Source organism: Hippopotamus amphibius, chromosome 17, assembly GCF_030028045.1.
Source record: "Hippopotamus amphibius kiboko isolate mHipAmp2 chromosome 17, mHipAmp2.hap2, whole genome shotgun sequence".
Classification (NCBI taxonomy): Eukaryota; Metazoa; Chordata; class Mammalia; order Artiodactyla; family Hippopotamidae; genus Hippopotamus; species Hippopotamus amphibius.
Genome location: NC_080202.1, coordinates 48,963,822 through 48,984,976, shown reverse-complemented (window position 1 = coordinate 48,984,976; position 21,155 = coordinate 48,963,822). Strand labels below are relative to the sequence as shown.

General features: G+C 45.3%; 1 protein-coding gene across 1 annotated transcript in view; it reads right to left on the bottom strand.

Annotated features, from left to right (window-relative positions):
* The window catches only part of MARCHF10 (membrane associated ring-CH-type finger 10), a 96,170-nt gene that overhangs the window by 34,401 nt on the left and 40,614 nt on the right, over nucleotides 1-21,155 (bottom strand). The window contains exon 5 of the mRNA XM_057713851.1: nucleotides 10,746-10,917. Within this exon, the coding sequence (XP_057569834.1) occupies nucleotides 10,746-10,917 (172 nt within the window). The remainder of the gene's footprint in view (nucleotides 1-10,745; nucleotides 10,918-21,155) is intronic.

Below are 21,155 nucleotides of genomic sequence, written 5' to 3'. Positions count from 1 at the left end.
CAGGCCCTCTTAGGGGAAGGCAGTGGGTTCTGTGCTCCAAGGCAGAGAGGATCGTGTAACACAGGGAACTTACTAGAAGGGGGAGCTGCCGGTGGTGTGGGTTCCAGCTTAGGGCACATCAGTGGAGCCCAGAGAGGTGGTGGGCATGACCAGAAAAGAGAGAATGCTCCAGAAAATGAGAATATATTCTTTGGAGGGTGTAGGATGGTGATTAGACAGGATCTCACTGACCAAGAGTAGGGAGAGAGGAAGAGGGTAAGAGAGAGGGATCAGTGGCTTTATAGTAAGGGACCTTGCACCAAGGAAAGCGGGGAGACACTTTCTCAGCCCAGGAGCTGCGTTCCTCTGGTCTGAAGGCTTCTCCCCATCACCTGAGGCCTCATTCCTCTCCAGCTCTCAGAAGTCAAGAACTGCCTCCTGTCTAGCATCTGACTGACAGGGGAGGAGGAAGCAGGATTATTATTTACTGAAGAGGAAACAGAGGGAGGACCAGGGAAGGGCAGGCTTGGGGCACAAGCCAAGTCCAGTGTGTATTCAGGACCCGGCTCAAAGGTCCTTGTCACAAGGATGTTACTTTGATTCCCAGCAGAATATTCAAATTTCCTTCACACCCCAGGCAGCAGAACTTCACACTGCCCACACCCCCACACCCTTGGGGGAGTGATCTTCCCTCCCAGAGGGCCTTTCTTCTCCAGCCTGCACTAGCTTGTGCCCGTCAGCAGGTCTCTGAAGGTCTGTTGCCAGTTTTGCGAGTTTGCTTTGGCCAGAACTTTCAGGGTTCTTAGGGCCTTTAGTATTTAAATCTTCCAAAATTGCTTCACGTGTGTGTCTTTTCTCTCCAACTAGACTGTAAGCTCCTTAAGGATGAGGACCCTGTTTTAGCCAGCCTGTGTGTTGCCTCAAACTCTCCTGCAGAACAAATAATAATCACCTAGTATGATCTGCAGGGCTCGAGAAGATGCATTCAGCTGAAACTATGGGGAATTCCAAAATGGAACCTTTTTTTTCCCCTTGTGCTGAACGCCCAAGATGACTTAAGATAGCAAGTCAGTCTGTTTTCTTTTTTCAGAAAAGTACTCTCTTCAAAGCGTCAGATCTCTTAAATGATTTCCAAAATTATTTCCATAACCCTGTCTCCCCTAACTGAGTTCTCAGCAAACTAAAGTAATAAAGCTAAAAAACTAGAGATTGTTTAACCAGGTCTGGAAGTGAAGAAAACACTGCTGGTAGTGTAAGCAGTACCCTCTGACTCTGGGCAATTTGAACCTCAGTAGCTGCGACTGTAAGATGGGACTATTCCTATCTTGTTGAGTTATTGTGGAGTTTAGCAATAATGCACATAAATGGCCTAACAGTGTCTGGTGCTTATTAGCTGCTAAAATGGTAACTGGTGCTTCCACCATAAATAGTGATAATACTACCACTAATAATAATTGGGTGTCTGAAGTCACTCCCCTGAGAAAGCTGAATCTGACCAGAAATTTATTATTATGCAGGCTTTATAGGTTGAGAATAACTTATTCAGCAGCCTTTATTTCTGTGTTATTCTTGCTGACTCGCTCCCTTAATCCTATTATAAAATCCAAAAGGCAAATAGCAGCTCTCTTTTTGTTACAATTTGTTCAACTAATACCTGTGTGCCTTTGCTATGTATTAATCCAAGGGTTCACAAAGATGAGACATTTTGGCTTAAAGATTATAGTCTAATTTAGCTGCACCACTGACTTGTTACCCTTTAGAGTCTATGGAAAGCAAACTCTTGCAAAATATTCCTTCTTCTCCATCTGCAACTGCAGTTACAAATGAGGTGACCCAAGCTGCCTAGTTTGTATGTACATGAATTCCAGTTCCTAATCACCTTACCCATATCCAGAGTGAACCAAACCTCAGACCTTTGGGGCCTTTCTAAGATGGTCCTCACCGTGGCATGTTACATATATTAATTTGCAGGAAGACCAAGCTACATTTACACTGAAAGGTGAACTGTAACTTCCTCTCCAGGTGGTAGGACAGACTCTTTGCCTTACAGAGAATGGAGGGAGTTGTGTTCAGGAGGTTCGTTGCCAGGCAACCTAACATCCTGAAGTTTGTTGATGAATTTTGGGAAGACTGTGGTGTGCTTTGGGCACCATGAAACCTATTCCTTCTAGTATCTGGGCAAAGGGATGCCTCCAGTAGCACAGCAACCAAACAGCTGTTTACATAGAAGGTGTCTGCCTCAGTTCTCTTGACAGTGCTGGGACACTAATTGTTGACTGAATAGTTCTTTTTTTTTTTTTTTTTTTTTTTTTTTTTTGGGCACACGGGCTTAGTTGCTCCGCGGCATGTGGGATTTTCCTGGAGCTGGGATCGAACCCATGACCTCTGCATTGGCAGGCGGATTCTTAACCACTGCGCCACCTAGGAAGCCCCTGAATAGTTCTTAATATGACCAGGGAAGGGAAAAAAGGTAGAAATCTTGCATTTATACAAGACCCTGATGACGGAGAACGGAGTGCATTTAACGGTCCACGTTAATTCCGTGCATCTGATAATTGTTCTGTTTCTCACATCACTTGCCGTACACAGACATGGTTCTGGATAGCCACAGTTGAAAAGAAAGGTGAAGAGGAAAATACAATTCCCGAACCTTTACCCACCCCCCACACTATCCTGACTTCGATGCCCAGTGCCTAGGAGGTGCCTTTTGCAAAGATGTATTGCTTATTTTCGATCGTGGGAAGAATTACAGCTTAATTGCAAGAGCTGATGTTGCCTTGGTGTAATAGGCAGCTTTCTGTACAGTCACAAATAATAGGCCGTGTCTGTTTGCCGGCCTGAGTGTGCTGGAAATGTGTGTTGTCTCACATCCCCAGAGGAGATCTTAATTAAAGCTTAATTATGCACCATAAATATGTTTCATTTTGGGACCCAGGAGGTGGGATTTTTGATTTGGGGAGATGTAGGGCCTAATAAGTAGTCAGGAAAGAAAAGGTAAACAGTGACTGAGCCCTTTAATTTGCCCTGCCTCGGTGTGGTCCTGAACCAGCTCTCAGATCCAGCATGGGCTTCCCCAGAGGCCTGCCCCTGGTGCCACCCTCTCAGGGCCAGCTCGGGGTGCACAGTCACACCGCCAGGGCTACGCTCTATCGGACCCGGAGGAGCCTGATGGGTTTCTGGTGGTCGCGATCCAAACTGCGCCAGACGCAGGAGTGAAGAAATCCAATGAGTCTCGAGAGAGGATGGGATTTTATTGGTCGCTCACTCCCTTAAGTGCTCGGAGAAGGCTGAGTGAAGTGGCGGCAGCTGTCTGGTCTTCCTGCTGCCCCGCACACCACACCACCTGCTGCCGGTCACGGTCAACGGTGCTGCCCTCCGGCCCCCTTCCCGTCCACCTGCCTTCCGGAAGCTTGAAGTCCCCCCCTCTCCCTGACTCACTGTACTGTGTGCCTCGCCGAGGGCGACTTACCACACGAGGTAAATTTTACTGGGCCTTCGGGGGCCGGGCAGGCACAGCACAGGGGTCTCGGCCGGGCTGGGGCGGGAGATGGGGAAGTAGCACAGGGCTGCGGGGGACTCGGGCACGGGGCCCGGGGAGGAGGAAGCAGGGCTCAGGAAGGAGGGAAAGGAGACCGGCGGGAGGTGCGGGGAAGGGGCCGGGGCCGCTGGGGAGGCGGGTGGCACCAGGGGCAGGAGGAGGCAGCAGTAGTTGGCATTGGGCTGCAGGACGGGGGAGAAAGCAAAGACGGAGCAGTAAGGGGAATATTCAACACAGAACAGGGGGTGCTCGCTGCTGTCACCTGCACGAAAGAAAAAGAGCAGTCAGGAGGCAGCACTCACGGTGGAAAAGGACATTCAAGAAGGCTGTGAACGAATCGAAACTCAGAAATCGTTCCCCTCGTTCTGGGGTGGGGGTGGTGTCTCCAGGTGGCCTGGGGGCAGTGGCCCGGCCTCCTGCCCAGGAGGCACCGGGCTTGGGGCTCAGAGTCACTGAAGAGTTAACCAGGGCAATGGCATCAGCATCACCCCCCTTTCCAGCCAGTAGTCTCCGGCGTCCCTGACAGATGCAGGAAAGTTCTCTCCCACTAAGTTCCCATGTGGACCCGTGCGCCCTGCTCCTCTCCCACAGCCAGTCTAATTAGCTGTTCTGGCTGCAGCATATGGTGGCCCGCGGGGTCTCACTTGGGTAAGGCTCTCTCCCCCGGTCTTCCAGCTGCCCCGGGTTGGGAGGTTGTGGTCATGCCCTAATCTGGCCTTTCTGCTGCAGAGGGGAAGCTTGGGCAAAGAGAGGGAAGCAGAGAGATGCTGGTGGGCTCACGGGAAGGGAGAGAGAGCACGCGGGGAGAAGCAGGTGGATGGGGGGAGGTGCCCCAGTGAAGTTAGTGATTTGTTCGCTAATATCACACGCAATCTGCCATCCTTGCTGGAGGCAGAATATGGCACCTGATGGAGTCACGATCCAGAGAGACCCCCCCCTTGTGCATGACAGGTCTCTCATCTCTGCCCCTGACCAAGCTGGGTCACCTTGGATCAACGGCTTTCCTCCTCAAAACCTGTTGTCTCGTCTGCAAAAGGAGATAGGCGTTTTCCCTAGCACTGCTCCCCCCAGGGTGGTCCTGAGACCAGTTGCACGGCTGTCACCCGGCAGCTTCTTCGAAATGCAGCCTTGCCGCCCACTCAAACCTACCGAATCAGAACCTGCAGTTTATTGAGGTCCCCGGGTATTTCTCAAGAACTTTAGCGTTTGAGAAGCAAGCCTATGAGACAGTGGCCCAAACCTCTGGGATGAGAATCACCTGTAGAGCTTGTTAACACACGAGCTCTGCAGGCCCCTTCCTTGGAGAGTCTGATGCGCTGGGTCGGCACGGGACCCAGGTGTGTATGTTTTATTTAGGACCTCCCTGGCCGTTCCTATCAGAGAAACTGGGGAAGAGCTGCAGCTGAACTCAGTTCCAATGCCAAGATGCCTTTGTTGTAACCACCTGGTAGAAAATCATTACGTATAATGGAGGGCTCTCAGTCCTCATTTACTTGAATCTGCTATAGGAGCGGACACTCTTACCCACTCACTTCCGAAGGCCTCCCTTGGCACTGGAGTGGCTCCTGCTTCTCAGATCCTTTCTCTGTAGTTGTCTTCTCCACCCCTTCCTTAACTGTTCCTTCATCATCTCTCTTCTTACTCCGTCCACTCTCGCAGGGGAGACACGCGTGTGGTTTCAGCCACCTCTTACTCCAGGCCCTTGGCTTCCTCCTGGTGACCAGGACGTCTCTGCTGAGCAGCAGACCTGGGTATCCAGCTGCTTCCCGGCCTCTCCTCCTGGCCTGGCTGTTCCTCAAAGACAACAGCCACGGGGATGCTCCCCTGCCCCTTGCTTTCTCAGCCTTGGCAAAGGCACCAGACATTGGCCTAGTGTTCTGGGCCAGACCTCCAAGATCTCTCTGATGCCTCCTTTTTCCTTCTCCCCATCCCCGACACTCACCAAGTTCTGCCAGGTTTACTTCCTTACACATCCCTCCAGCCCGGGCCCTCTCCCTCTGCTTTTGCTCCATGTCAAGCCCTTCTCGTTTCTCTCCGGGTCCACAGCAGCTTGCAGCTTGTTTCTCGGCCTCTGTCTGCCGTCACCCTCCCAGCCAGCCCCCTTTCCTTGATACAGTCAGCTTTTAAAAATCCCAATCTGAGGGCATCCCTTCCCTGCTTAGGTCTGTTGCTCCATCGCCTCCAACATGACATTCAAGGCCCTCGGGAGCCTGATCCTTGCTTTCCTGTAGGTTGTCAACTTTACACTTCCTAACTTGTAGCCTGACCCTAAACCAGAGCTTCTCAAACTCAAATGTCTCCCAGAGACCCTGTGAAATGCAGGTTCTGAGTAAGGCTGGGCTGGGGTTCTTGCATTTTTAACAAAGCTCTCAGGTGATGCCTCTGCTCCTAGTCTGGGGATACTTTGAGGCCCTAGATTATTTGTAATTCCTCCATGTCTGTCTGTCGGTCATCTCTCTCTTCCGCCTCTTCCTCTCTCTCTCTCACTTTTGCACCCTCAGTACCTCCTGCTGGGTGCAACTTTCTTGCCTTCCTCTCCGGGCCCTGGCCAAGTCACCTCCTTCAGGATTTTCATCCCACTGGCCCCTCCCTGCACATCCTTAGAACTTACCTTGGCCGGGGCGGGTCAGTGTCCTGCCCTCCCACTAGGCTGTGAGCCTCTGGAGGGCAGGTCCTGTGTGTTTGATTTCTGTATCCCCAGCACCTATGTAATGCCTGGCAGGTAAGCAGGCAGTGAATGAGTATCCAGATGCCGAATGAATGCGTGATGGACGGGAAAACCGATGCCCCCTGGGCCATATTGGGGCAGCTAACCTCCCACAGCTACTGGGGGTATACATGGGTGACTTTACTGGTAATCAAAGAGCTGGATTTTTAAATAATCAGGTTGTGACCTCTCACATCTCAAACTCAAAATTTCCGTGGTTGGCCCGTTCTCTTAAAAAGATCCTAACCCGGGAGCAGCCGATGGTGCTGGGAGCAGGCGTCGTAAACAGAGGGGGCTTTGGGATTAACTTTTACCTAAAGCCCAATCGATACCCAGGATTTTCGTCCTTCTGTCTGCCTGGTGGGGTTGGTAACAACTCCGTTTCACTGAGTTTGGAGAAGTCTCCAGTTTACATTTAGAGGCGCTAGCATGTGGCAGGCCAGGAATCTGAGCCAGAACTTCAAACTCCGGGCTTTGCGTTGCCCCAGGCCGCTCTATCTCAGGAGCATTACTGTAAATGGACTGAGACTTGTGGTTCTCTCTATAAATATGGGAGCATTTGCTTATGTTGGTTGTTTTCTAACTTGGGCAGACGGCTTGGAAAGTTGTTGGATGCCAGTGGACTTGCCTGGAAACCCATTAATCTTGGCCTTTCAGAGGAAATCGTCAACAGAATTTATTTGCCAGCTAAATTATGAAGATTTGGGATTTGCCCTCAAATTTCTCTTCTGGGCTGCTCTTCAAATGAATATTTCCCAACCCAAAAGAGACCACAGTTGTCTTAGGTGTGTACCTTTTAAAAGCTGACTTTACTGCTTTTTCTTAGTTTTACAATCTCCACCGTAAGCCACTCTTAGGCTGACTAGGTTCCACTACTCCTACAGATCCGAATCTGGTAATGACTAACATTGAGTGCAGTAAGAAGTGAGGAGAATTTCAGAACATTTGGCTTTGTTTTAAAGGGCAAGATTTTGGAAGCAGGCTCACCGGACTCCATCCAGATCTGTTTTCCTGGCACATAACTAGCGGGACTCTGCCCGGGCTCCGGGTGAGAGGAAAGGCCAGAGAGGGCACTTACTTCCTAGGAGCCTGGCACAGAGGTTGAGAGTGTCTTAGGACTCCAGGTGCCAGCCCCCACAGCACAATGGCCTTTGGATGCCTCTGCGTGTCCTGGAAAGGTGTCTCCTTTCGAAGCCAGGACGGAGCTGGGAGGGGTTTGGGAAACAGGCAGGGGCGCAGGAGCCGGTGGCCACCACCACTCCTTGCACGCACCGGACCTGCTGTCGGCTTTGCTTCCCACTGGTTCATACAGGTCAATGGGCGGACTCAGATCCTGGGTACAGACAGGGCCTTCGGGAAAGGTTAAACCCCAAGCCTCCCTCTGCTTGTGAAAGAAGAACATGTAACTCGGCCAGGCTTATTTCTCACCCCGTGTCAGTGTTCACCTTGATCATGAAACAGGATTTCTGAATCAACTGCACACCAGACCCAGCTCGCTCTTGACTCACTGTCTGAGTTTTCCATGTCTTTTTGGAGGGAAAGCAAATCTCTGGCTTGGCAAATGCTTTCTGATTGTTCATCTTTTTTCCTTTGGTGTTTTGCTTTGGAAATTCAGGATGTGGTAAAAGTGTCTGTACCTGCGTTTGTGTTAGGAGTTTAAAAATACAACTCTGATTTTTGGTAAAGGAAAAAAGGTTGGGGGTGAGGGGAGGAGGTGATATGAAGACAAAGAAAACCAAGCTTTCTATTCCATCCTCCCTGTGGAATACAGCTCTCATGTACCGGATACCTTAAAGCTTTCATGTGTGAGCTATGGTGTCGCAGGGGCCGTTCTAATGGCTGAGCCTGTGTTTTATCATTGAATCCTCACAGCCATCCCAGCAGGTAGGATCTGTGCTGACTCCCAGGCTCTGCTGTTTTGCAGATGAGGGAACTGAGGCGCAGAGAAGTTACTTGCTCAAAGGGACACAGCGAATGAGAAACGGGGCCCTGATGCTAATCCAAACATGTTGACGCTAAAGCACTCACCCAGAACTGCATGGAGAGAGATAACAAGGCAGACCACAAGCCATCTCATTTAGAGACAGTTCCGTGGAGTAGATGCGTTATTTTAAAGTGCGTGAATTCCTTCTAACGGGGTGAAGTACGATGAAAGTCTGATGCCTTCTCGGTTATACATCTATTGGTAGAGGGCTCTGATGTTTTCTCTATTGTCAATAGCCGTCTTAGGTGTTCCAGGTGATAATTCACAAATACTCGTTATAATGCATTATCATGACGTAGATTTGCATGTAAGTCAAGCCACATCCCCCAGTTGTAAGATTTACTCAGGGAAAGTGTGGCATGCGCAGTATGGAAGTTTAGCCTAATAGGCAGATGTTGTGAAGGGATTTCACCATCTTAATGCTTCAGTTTTGCACACAACTCAGGTGTGACATGGGAAGGAGTTTTGATGACTCACTACCAACTTTGCGTGACCCCCCCACCAAGTGCTTTACAAAAATGTTTCCCTACAGAGTGAAGGAAAGCGGGAAACTATGAATTTACCCAGTGGGATTGGATCAGTATGTCCAGATAATGCAGGTCTCCAAGCCTCTTTTTCTATAATAGCAGGGTTTTTGTCAGAATTTTCTAAGTTGCCACCACCCCAGACTCAACTTTGCCTGACTAGACTCAGCTTACGTTCTTGCCGTGTCCCTGGGCTCTCATTTCGCTGTGCTGATGAAGAAGCCCTGAGGGTGAGACTACATGTGTAAAACGGGTGGATCTTAACACACCAGGGCTCTGCTTTTAGCTCCCAGGATCAACCCAATCTGCTGTGGAACTAGAGTCGGCTTCTGTGGTCACTAACATTAATCAGCAGGGCTGTTACACTCTCTGGACGGCCAGGCCACAGTCCAGCTCACGGCTGCATGGGGCTTGGGCACGGTCTAGAGCTATAGTATGATGATAAAGCTGGTGTTCTCAAATGTATTTTTATTATTATTATTATTAAGCTGGTGGTTTTTAAAGGCTTTTACTACCAGTAACATTTCTTATTTGGCGAAATAGATACCTTTCTGCCAACTTGGCTCTCTTGCCTAAGCCTTGGTGCTTTCTAGTCTAGTAATTCTTTGAATTTGAGGTTTTACAGAACGTCAGGTGAATTAATTCTCCCTTTCTGTCAGTGTCCTAAGTTCCATATGGAGTCCACTCAGTTGGAAGAACATCTGTATTAATCAGACAAACTAAAATCATGGATTGGGCCTAAACTCTACAGAGGACAAAGCACCTCATGCGAATAGCTACCCAGTTTTAGCAAGAAGGCCAAAAATTATATCGAGTGACTGGAGTTGCAGTATTTAAACTTAAATTCAGTTTTTTTCTATTAAAGACATCCTCAATTTGATACATGACAACATGTATTTTGAAATATTTGGGAAATGATCTTATCTACCCTATTTCATTCTTAAACAGCTGAATTAAAAACCTAATTCCTACTAAAAGGCTTCAAAACGAGAAGTTGTTAACTATGGTGATACTGTCCGCTGATTAATTAAAGAAAAAGAGTTGGGGCTTTGCCTGAAGGGACATCATTTCAGAAGTCATTTTTTTTTTTAAACTTCATCAGAGCTATAACATGTGGGTGGTTAATCTGAGTGAGAGCGGCCATTGTCTAAAAATCCATTAAGACTTAACCGGACGGGTGGGTGCACGACAGGAGCTATTTAGGATTAGAAAGTCATTGTGATTTGGATTTAAATGAATTGCATGCTATTTACAAATTCTTGGGCAGTTAATTCAGATCGTTTCCATCCCACGGCAAGCAGAAGGCAGACCTTCCTGCCTAGTTATCCCAACTTCCACGTCAGTTCCCGGAGGAATCCAGCTTGTCCTACAGATGCTGGCTTGAGTGGGGATAGGCCGGAGGGACTCTCAACTTTCAGTTGCATTTATCCCCTTTCTGGATGCGATTAAGTCGCTCCTGCCTCAAGCAGAGGACTGGTCTTTTCTTCAAAGGCAGCTAAAGAGTGAATTATTTACCAAATTGCACAAAGGGGAGGATTTATCAAGCCCCCCCCCCCTTTTTCTTTCCCCAGAGAGGATAACCCCAGAACTGGAGGACTTTATTACTCTCTTTCTTGGCAGTAAATTATGCCATTCAGATGCTTTTGAAAGCTTCCCTTCATGCTCTGGATTGAGTCATAAAACTTGATACCTGGGGCCAAATGCCTTTATCCCCCCCAGAAGGGTGAAGAAGATGAAAAGGCAGCCATTCTAGGCCAGCGCCACACAAAGCCGATGACTGGGCAGAAGACGTAGGTGGTGGCGACAGTTACTCTCCATAATTCACATCTCCTTGACCTGAAGTTCTACCCTAAAGTGAATTTTATCATATACCTGAGATATCGAACCCTCCGAAACCTGAAATTAGCCACTTGGAAAACATGGGGTGTAATCAGGACTACCAATTCGATTGCTGTCCTTACCTCTGATGCCGGGATTGTAGATTTTGTGAATTTCATTAAACCCACCACTCACCTGGAGAGGGTTTGCTGGGGCCCACTTTATCTGTTTTCTTTGGCGTCATGGTACTTTTATGTTTCTGCTTGACTGATGTTTGGTCAATTGCTGGAAGTCTGGAATCACTCTTACATGGAGAGCTCTTGGCAGATAATCGTGGTTCGGCGAGAGCATCCTCTTCACCAGAGCTCTACCAAAAATGAAAGATGTCTGAGTATCAGTGGTCAGTAGGTCATCTCTGCTGGGCAGAGAAAAACAGACAAGCCAAATGCAGCCACCCCTCAACAAAGACACTGGAGCCTCCTGCCAGCTCAATGTGCCCTTTCATGGTCAGATTTTCATGGACTGGGCGTATCAATTTAGAAATAATAGCAAAGTTAATGAGTCTGCTTTGTAGAACATTATGAAAAGAATGAATTCCTGACCCTTAAGTAATTAGATGACCAATAAGCAGCTCATGTTGAGCCGCATATGAAAGCACGAGAAACCATCCGTGCGTTTAAACTTCTTGCTATTTGTTATTTGAACCGCTTTGGGGGTGGGCGAGGAAAAATGTTCTTTATGTGAATCGTATACTTGACAATGAAAAGGAAATTTAGATGAGTGTGTTGGGACTGAATAAATGAGGCCTCGGTTTAAGACTGTGAATTATTGGGTGCAACATAAGACAGATTAATCTTTTAAAAAGTTCCCTACTTGTCAGTCCTCTATAAAGAAGTCAGTATAAATCTATGCACAGACACATCCTGACTCACGCAGTGTCAGAATATCTCAACACAGCCTTGCAGACGCAATAAAAATTATCCAGGCATTCAATAGCTCTATACTTGGCCACACTTACACCCACCAAAGAAATGAGTGAAAACACCATAAACGATTAGGAGAAACTTGGTCTTGAAGGGTGATTTCAGCCCTGCCTTCTGGTCTTAGGTCCTGGTGTTAATATGATTTGCTCCACAACATATATATAATATATACTCCACAACAAACAAAACCACAGGGTTTCCGCCCCTCCCCCCCCCAAAGGGAGGGTCACTAAATACTCCTCATGGTACACTCCAAAAGTGTAGTCCTCTGCAAACACAGAGTGCGAAATTCACATCCCCCACACCTCCCCAGCGGTGGCAAGTAGTATTGATCTAGCTTCCCATTCTCGCTGACAGTTGTGGCATTTTCACTGCAAGCCTCCTGACTCAGGAAGATACTCAGAATAGCTTTGACTCATTGGGTGCAACGTAAGACAAACTACGCTCTCACAAAAGTCCCCCACCTGTCAGTCTCCTACAAGGAAGTCAGCACAAATCTACAGGTGGACAGATTATCCTCCAGGATTATAAATCATGTTTGGTAACTTAGAGCCTGGTGACAGCCTCCGAACAAATAATTATTGTTTCTCCCTGCATTTTCAGAAAACAGACCACCCTCAGATAAAGGGACGGGAAAAACTAAAGGACATAATGAGTTGGTTGTTCTCCCTCTTCCCTTCTGATTCTGGAATTTAATAGACATCCTTGAAAATGATTCTGAAATGTCAAAGAGGAAACATGAGGTCATTTCTGAACATGAGATAGGCTTTCCATTCTCAGAGAAGAAAATGTGGGCAAATTTTAATTATGGCACCTAAGATTATCATAGGCAAGAAGAACATCACTGACCACGTGACTGAATTTCTGCCACAAACTGCCCAACACGAACAACTTACATTGGTGGATGGAGAAGCCTGCTCACACATCTGTTTTTCAGCCAATGGAAAGGCAGGAAAAATGCTCTGGGCTCAGAGTCCTATATCCACGGTTACAGCATCAGGAGCAGTAATAATGTCCACTACTACCGGTGGGTCCACCCCCTTTACCCTCAACCAGGACGAGAATTCTTTGCCCCAGGCAGTGGTGAATCAGGAGGAGCTGGGGAAGAGACTCTTGACTGGATGGGGTGTTAAGCTATGTTTATCCTTCCTTCACCCATTCATTGTACCTCGAGCTTTAGTAGCACCAAAGGTGGAAGAAAGCTTGGCCAGTTAAACCATATCTATTACATAGGGAATTGTGCACCTGCCTGCCAACTATATCCTTCTCTGGTTGCTGAAGTTCCATCAACCTTACTTCCAGTTGGGAATCACTCTTGAGTCCAGAAAGGACAGCTGGAAGTCGGTGTTCTGTCAGCTGGAAACTAAAGCCACGATGGAAAACTAATACCTATGAATGTGCAACTGGGTCTTTTCCTGCTTGCTTCATTGAGGAATCTTAAGCCAATCACTTCAACTTTTTGTGTCTTCATTCGTGTCCTGTCATGTACTCAGCCACTCTCATGTATCCTCTCTCAAGAAAGCCCATTATATTATCCAGGGAGGATGCTTCTTGGGTGAAAGAAGTTGTAGTAAGTCATTCTGACATGAAAATACAGTGTTTAAGACTCCGGAAGCCCAGCTTCGTGGGAGTGAATCCGGGCTGTTTCATGTAGTGACTGTGTGACATACGATTAGTTTTAGTTCATCTCTTTGCCTCTCAGATTTTCTCATCTGTGAACAATAGGGCCTTCCTTTTGGTGATTCTGTGAGGATGAAATGAGTTAAGATATGTTTATAGCACTTAGAACAGTGGTGCCAGGCACTGAGGAAGTGCCCTTTTTAAGTGTTGGCTTTGCAGTTAGCCATTCATTTCGGCCATTTAAAAAATTAACCAGCTGACTGCTGAACATTAATTACCTGCTGGTGAAACCAAACCCAAAAGCCCCACTGAAAAATTCTAATGGGTTTTTACCTATTCCAAAGAGTGATGGACAGCCAGGTGGGGCAGTTCTACACTGGACTCTTGGTTTCCTTTAAAGGCTGTATAAGTTATGATAATCACATAAGCAGCCAGTTGACATTTATCTAGCCTTAAGAAAAATATGGTACAATTTCCTTTTCAGACAGTAAAGCTCTAATGGCAAATATTTAACAACATGTAAAGATTGTCAGACAATAATAATTAAATTGTGTTGATTTTAAGCTGATTTTAAAACTATGTTTCTTCCTCTTGTAATTTTGAAGAGCAATTACAATTTTCGTTTCTTCCCCCATATGTTTCTAAGTTAAAATGTCACGTGGAGGTGGAGGCAAGAGCACACTGCTGTTTCTTTAGGAGAAGAAAACTAGCTCTGTCTTCAAAATCAAAGCTTGAAACATAAACAAGCAAACAAACAAACAAAAATGCAAAACAAGAAACTAAAACACCCAGACTACAAAATACACGTGTAGACTTTAAGTTCTCTCTTGGTAATGTGATGAGACTCCTAACAAAGCCACATTAACTGAAGGAAGTTATTGTCGAAATTAATATTGTTTTGGAGTATTAGGATTTTTGTAGTCAACATTTTCCAAAGATCCCCAACTTGCTCTTTTGGCATCATGATAAAGTCGAGAGATGACCTTGCCCGGAGCTAGAAACTCTCAAAAGGTCAGAGAAAGACTCACACTGGGAAAAGCAGGGACTTACAGTAGGGAACTGGGCACTGAAGTAGCGACTTCAAAACATTATGATGGTTCTAGTTAGACCTCCTGAAGGTGCAGACCCAAGGTTTGGCAAGTAGGATGCCTGTATGCGTTTCCTCAGGGATGTGAGAGTGGCGGGATTTTTAAACTGGGACCTACCGATGTGGAGTCTGAAATGGCACAGGTGACGATGGACAGAGATGATCAGAAGGGCAAGGAGACGGAAGCAGTCAGGGACAGGAAAGACCAAGTCATTTTCCAGCTCTTCCCGATGGCTCATTTCCAAGACCTGGGGAGCTGGTTCGCAACCGGTATCCCCCCCTCCCTCCCTCCCTCCCACAGGGTGTGCTGCTGAATTCTGAGTGACATGTACAAATGCCATTGTGGCCCCGTGTCACGTGATGGAAGGGTGAGCTGAGTAGATCTTATGACATAGTGTAGAGATCAGGACAAAACTTGCTCTAAATAAGAAAATAGTGTCAGGCTGGTGCCAGAGAAAGACTGTGTGTTTATTGCATTGGAAAGAAAGCATTCTCATGAGGTTATGAAAGAGAATGATCAAGGCTGTGAACCTCACAATACTCAAACAGTAACAACACGGGAAGGATGACTAAGGGACTGTGGGTGCAAATGAGTATCTTCAGAGTGCTGTCCCCAAAGTCCACACTCGTATTGTTCCTCAAACACAAAAACTGCCTTCGGGAATTGAGGGCAGCTTATATAAACAGCATTCTGGACAGGATGGCTCCCTTTAAGGATTCAAGAAAGATAAAGTTAGCATGTTCTACACAGTGTGCTGTTGTATCACAAAGCTGGCTAAATATTCTCTCTTCTAGAAAAAACTAAGGGCAGCAAATTCCTTCCCATGTTCAGGACAATTTTGAGCTCACCAGGATTGTAAGCTTGCACAGAATGGATTAGTAATTTGGGGGGTGGTTTGGACTCAGGCACCACCCACCTGTATCCAACTGCTGCTTAACCCCATTTGTGGCTCCCACCCTGGGGACCTGGCTGCCAGGTGGGGCTGGGCAAGACCAGGCTCAGCAGTGGAAGCCCTTGCTTTCCATTTTGCCACAAGAAGCTTTTGGGAGTTGGCTGGGCTGCCGTGTGCATAAAATTTCACCAGCAGTTGTCTCTACCAATGACTTCAGTAGAGAACTCTCTCACACCTGCCACCTTCTCTCTGATTCTCATGCCAGCAAGTTGGAATGACCCAGTCTGAGACTGTGGTCTGGGAGCAATGGTGGCCTCAGTGGTTAAAGTCTTCATAACTTTTGATTGCCACTGGGGCTGCTCTCTGAAGGAGAGGCACGTGGGACTTTAGTAGAACTTGCTTCTTGATTACAAGCCATCCCACTGGGGAATGTCCTCTGGGTGAAACAGAGCTGCAAGCTACTTAAATGGCAGGCATGACATGTTTTATGACACTTTCTAGTATTTCTTAAAATGCAAATGAGGGACTTCCCTGGTGGTGCAGTGGTTAAGAATCTGCCTGCCAAGGCAGAGGACACGGGTTCGAGCCCTGGTCCAGGAAGATGCTACATGCCACAGAGCAACTAAGCCCCTGTGCTACAACTACTGAGCCTGTGCTCCAGAGCCTGCAAACCACAACTACTGAGCCCATGTGCTGTAACTACTGAAGCCCATGTGCCTAGAATCTGTGCTCTGCAACCAGAGAAGCCACTGCAATGAGAAGCCCGCACTCCACAACGAAGAGAAGCCCCTGCTCGCCACAACTAAAGAAAGACTGTGCACAGTAATAAAGACCCAACGCAGCCAATAAATAAATAAATAAATAAATAAATAAACATTTTACAATGCAAATGAGGGACTTCCCTGGTGGCACAGTGGTTAAGAATCCACCGGCTAAGTCAGAGGACATGGGTTCGGGCCCTGGTCCAGGAAGATCCCACATGCCATGGAGCAACTAAGCCTGTGCGTCACAACTGCTGAGCCCATGTGCCACAACTACTGAAGCCTGCATGTCTAGAGCCCATGCTCTGCAACAAGGGAAGCCACCGCAATGAGAAGCCTGTGCACTGCAACAAAGAGTAGCCCCCACTCGCCACAACTAGAGAAAGCCCACACGGCGCAACAAAGACCCAATGCAGCCTAAAAGTGAAAAATAAATTAATTAATAATTAAAAAATAATAAAATGCAAATGAATCCCTCACGTACCACAGAAATCGAGGTTGGTTTACATGGGTGGTGACCATACACTTTCATGCTTTGGGGGACAAGTGCGTGTAGCGTTCTCTGAGATGGAGTTCTGTATGGTGGGCAGTGGGTAAGGAAGTGGCATGTGGCCAGAAAATTGTTGGATGTAAACAATTTGAGCATTAAAGTGTAGTGTTCAGTAGCATATTGAGACTGTCCTCTGTTGGCTATTCTTCAGGTTTTGCTACAATGTATTTCTCCTTCATCCTTTATTTGAATTCATATTCTCCTTTTCGCATCTGAAGAATATGAAAGACTTGGTACTTAAATGGAGGTCATTCATGAAAATACCTCTTACTCAAAATAATAGGTCATAAAACATGGGAATTAATTTTAAAGCATCATATGCACCTACTGGGTCTTCAACCCCACATTGAAAAAAACAAACAAAACCAAGATACTTGCAATGGGAGAGATGTGATTTATACCATATTAGCAAAATGCAAAACAATATTTCATTAAGTGATAATTGGGTAGCACCAGTTTTGAATTTCAAAGGAACTCACAGAAAAAAGTGAGAAGTCAAGGATGGCTCCGTGGAGGAGGTGGTGTTTTCTAGGATCTGAAGGAGCAGTAGGAACCGGCTTAGGCTGGAGGCAGAACAGGAGCCAAGGTATGGAAGGAGTGACACACATGGTGTGATTCTCAGACAGCAAGGCATGTGTTCAGAGCAGAGGTGTGGGGAGGAGAGGTAAGAGATTAAGCTGGCTGGCATGAGGGGGTCGGATGGTGGGGGCCTCTGAGATTCAAGTGAAGGACTGAGAGTCAATGTGTTGGAGAATAGAGTCCAACTGAAGGTTTCTGAGTAGAAAAATACTTAATATGGTACTTAAGATCAGCTTGTATGTTTCTTTCGGAGGGAGAAAATGAAGCATCCAGCCAATTTGCCAGTGAAATGATCTTTTTGTAGTTTCAATGGCTTATTTTTGTAATGTGTAAGTCTGTATTGCAAAAAAAAAAAAATTCATGTTCATAATGGAAAACTAAAGACAGAGAGAAATTTTAAAGCATTCAAAACTCCATTAACCTTGAAATAAAAACTGCAAATAGCTTGGTCTGTATTCTTTCACACCCCTTTTTAATGACTGTGAGGGAGACTACTAGCTTTCCACTGAAATCCCTTCTCAAGTGATAAAAGCTGCATCTGGGATGTGGCCACCCACCTTGAACTGAATTACTCAGTTTCCCCTGCAACTAGGTGTGGCCTCAGGAGGAAAGTCTCACCAGTGGAGTGGGCGCAGAATTGATGTGTGCAGCCTGCTTCAGAGAGAATCTCTGGCTCCACACCTCAGCTGGAAAGGCAAAAACTTTTTTTTTAAATAAATTTATTTATTTATTGGCTGTGTTGGGTCTTCGTTGCTGTGTGTGGGCTTTCTCCAGTTGTGGTGAGCGGGAGCTACTCCTTATTGTGGTGCATAGGCTTCTCATTGTGGTGGCTTCTCTTGTTGCAGAGCATGGGCTCTAAGCATGCAGGCTTCAGTAGTTGTGGCACTTGGGCTCAGTAGTTGTGGCACATGGGCTCTAGAGCACAGGCTCAATAGTTGTGGCACATGGGCTTAGTTGATCCATGGCATGTGGGATCTTTCCAGACCAGGGATCGATCCTGTGTCCCCTGCATTGGCAGGCAGGTTCTTAACTACTGTGACACTAGGGAGGTCCCAAGGCAACAACTTTGACAGTCATGTGTTGAAGACAATAGAACCATCATTGGCCTGAATCCCTGTAAGTCCTAGTGGAGGAGAGCTACCTGCTGGTCTGGTTCATCCAACCTAGGCCATCACAGGTGCAAGAAATAAATTCTGTCTTGATTGAGTCATCACATTTTTGGTCCCTTTGTTATAGCGGCTAACATTACCCTAGCACATATGTTTATACATCTGTATAAATATTGTTGTTTTCAACAAAAATAGAATTGAACCATACATTGTCACTTAACAGTACATTGCATCAATAGATACCTTCCTACAATTTTTTTTTTTTTTTTTTTTTTTTTGGCCCACGGGCTTACTTGCTCCGTGGCATGTGGGATCTTCCTGGAGCTAGGATCAAACCCGTGACCTCTGCATTGTCAGGCAGATTCTTAACCACTGCGCCACCTAGGAAGCCCCTTTTTTTTTTTTTTTTTTTTTTTTTTTTTTTCTTCCTACAATTTTGTCAACCTTAATTCGAAAAATTTCAAATCAATGGAGAAGTTGAAAGAATAGGACAAACAACATCCATTACCCTTCATCTTGCCATTGCTCTCTCCCTCTCCACTGGCCCCACCCCCCACACATATATATTCCTTTTCTAAACAGCTTTAAAGTGACTAGACTTCATACTATGAGTACTTTACCCCTAAATACTTCAATATGCATTTCCTATGGAAATGGACATTCTCCTACAAAGCCACAATACCATTATCTTACCCAAGAGAATTTAATAGTTCCATAACATTATCTAATATGTAGAGCATAATCAATCCAAATTGCCCCCAAATGTCTTTTTAGTTGTGTGTTCTGATCTATGATCCAATCAAGATATACCCACTGCATGCAGTTGTTATGTGTCTTTGGTTCTTGGCCCTTTTTGTCTTTTCATGATTTTTACTCTTTGTAAGAGTCCCAGCCTCATAGAAGGTCATATGTTCTGAATTTGATGGCTTGCTCAGAATAAAATGCAGGTTAATCATTTTGGGTTAGAATATCCCATGGGTGGTACGGTATCCACCTTCATAATGTCACCTCAGCATCTAACAATGCTGTTTGGTCTCTAGGGTAAGGTGGTGACTGCCAGATTTTCCCAATATACAAGTACATTCTTCCCTTTTGTAATTAGTAGGAAATCTGTGGAATGATTTGTTGACACTAAATAGCCTATTCATTACTCATTTTACCCAATGATTTTAGCATCTTTTGATGTGCTTTGCCTGAATTGATAATTACATGGAGGCAGCAAAATGATGACTTTTCTATTTCTATTATTTCTTCTATAATTATTAGCTGGCATTCTTCTCTAAAGAAGAACTTTCCTTCACTCCCTTCTTATTTGTTTGTCTGTTTGTTACCATCATTGTGGTTTCAAGGACACATTTTATTCAGTTATCTCATCACATGCTTTGAGGCTCAGATGGTACCAAATTGGTGAATGGGACTTCATTTGAGTTTGCTCTTGACTTGAGTCTTTGAGCACTTCTGTGCTTTCTGGTACAATAAAATTTCATAGCCTCACTTTGTACTTTACCTGGCTCAGACCTAGAATCAGCTATTTTTCCAGTAAGCTTGATTCCTTTTAGTTTAAAAGCTATTTACAAATCAGTATCTGCACATTATTTGTGTTCATTGCTCCTAGAAGGACATTATTCCTAAGTCCTTTCAATGGAATTAATTAGGAACATGTATTTAACACTATACGGGGTTTTCCTTTCCTTTCTTTTGTTTTACATTTGTATCTTTTTTCTCTTAAATTTAAACTCTTTATTCCTTAATCACATTAATATATCTATTCATTTGCTTTACTCTGCAATAGACATGAAATAATTTCAGAATCACAGTACAAATATACTCTGAGAATAAACCCACTAAGCAAGATTTATTCTTTCTTGGCAGTTCTCTGTCTTTACAATATATTCCCATTGTATGGCTCTGTCATTATTTTTGTTGGTCATTTAGGTTGTGTCCAACTTTTTCTATGATAAATAATGTTATGATGAATATTCTTATATATTTACGCACATCGTCAATTATTTAAGTTCCCAAAGTGGGAATTTATATTAGTAGGTTAACAGCATCACAAAGATTTACAATTTTTTGTTCCCAGGTTGTCCTCCAGAAATACTGTACTGATTTACACTTCCAGATGTACATGAGAATGCCAGTTTCTACATAACTTTTCCAATTACATACTAAGTTTTTAAAAGAGTCTGTCATTTTGGGAAAAGACTATAATTTTAATTAGTGACTTGTATGTAATTTTAATTTAATTATTAAGTAGGTTCATTTGTTTAGCTCGTCTGTTTAGAATCTATATTCCACCTATTTCTAAAAAGTGACTTAAAAGTGGAACTGAAAACAGTATAAAGAAATAGACAAAGAAAAGGCAAAACTAATTTATGGTAAAAATACCTAGAACAGTGGTTGCCTCTGAGAGGGACAGGGGCAGGAATTGACTGGAAAGGGTTATGGGGTGATGGAAACTTGAAACATGGTTACATGCATTTATCAAAACTCGTTAAATACTACTCTTAAAATTTATATAGTTCAAAGAAAAAAAATTTATATAGTTCATTGCAGGTAATTTTTACCTCTAAAATAATAACAGGAAAAAAAATAGAAACAAGTAAAACCACAAAAACCGTAGAAAAATATTCAGCTCTAGGACTTCCCTGGTAGCACAGTGGTTAAGAATCTGCCTGCCAATACAGGGGACATGGGTTCGATCTCTGGTCCAGGAAGATCCCACATGCCACGAAAAAACTAAGCCTGTGCACTACAACTACTGAGCCCACATGCTGCAACTACTGAAAGCCCTCATGCCTAGAGTCTGTGCTCCGCAACAAGAGAAGCCACCTCACTGAGAAGCCCCTGCATCACAGCGAAGAGTAGCCCCCACTATCCACAGAGAAAGTCCATGAGCAGCAACGAAGACCCAAAGCAGCCAAAAAAAAAAAAAAAAACTTCAACTCTAGCTAATGAGGTATATACTGAAATTGTTTGGGGTGAGGGGCAGAGTACTGATGTCTGCAGCTTGCTTTGAAATG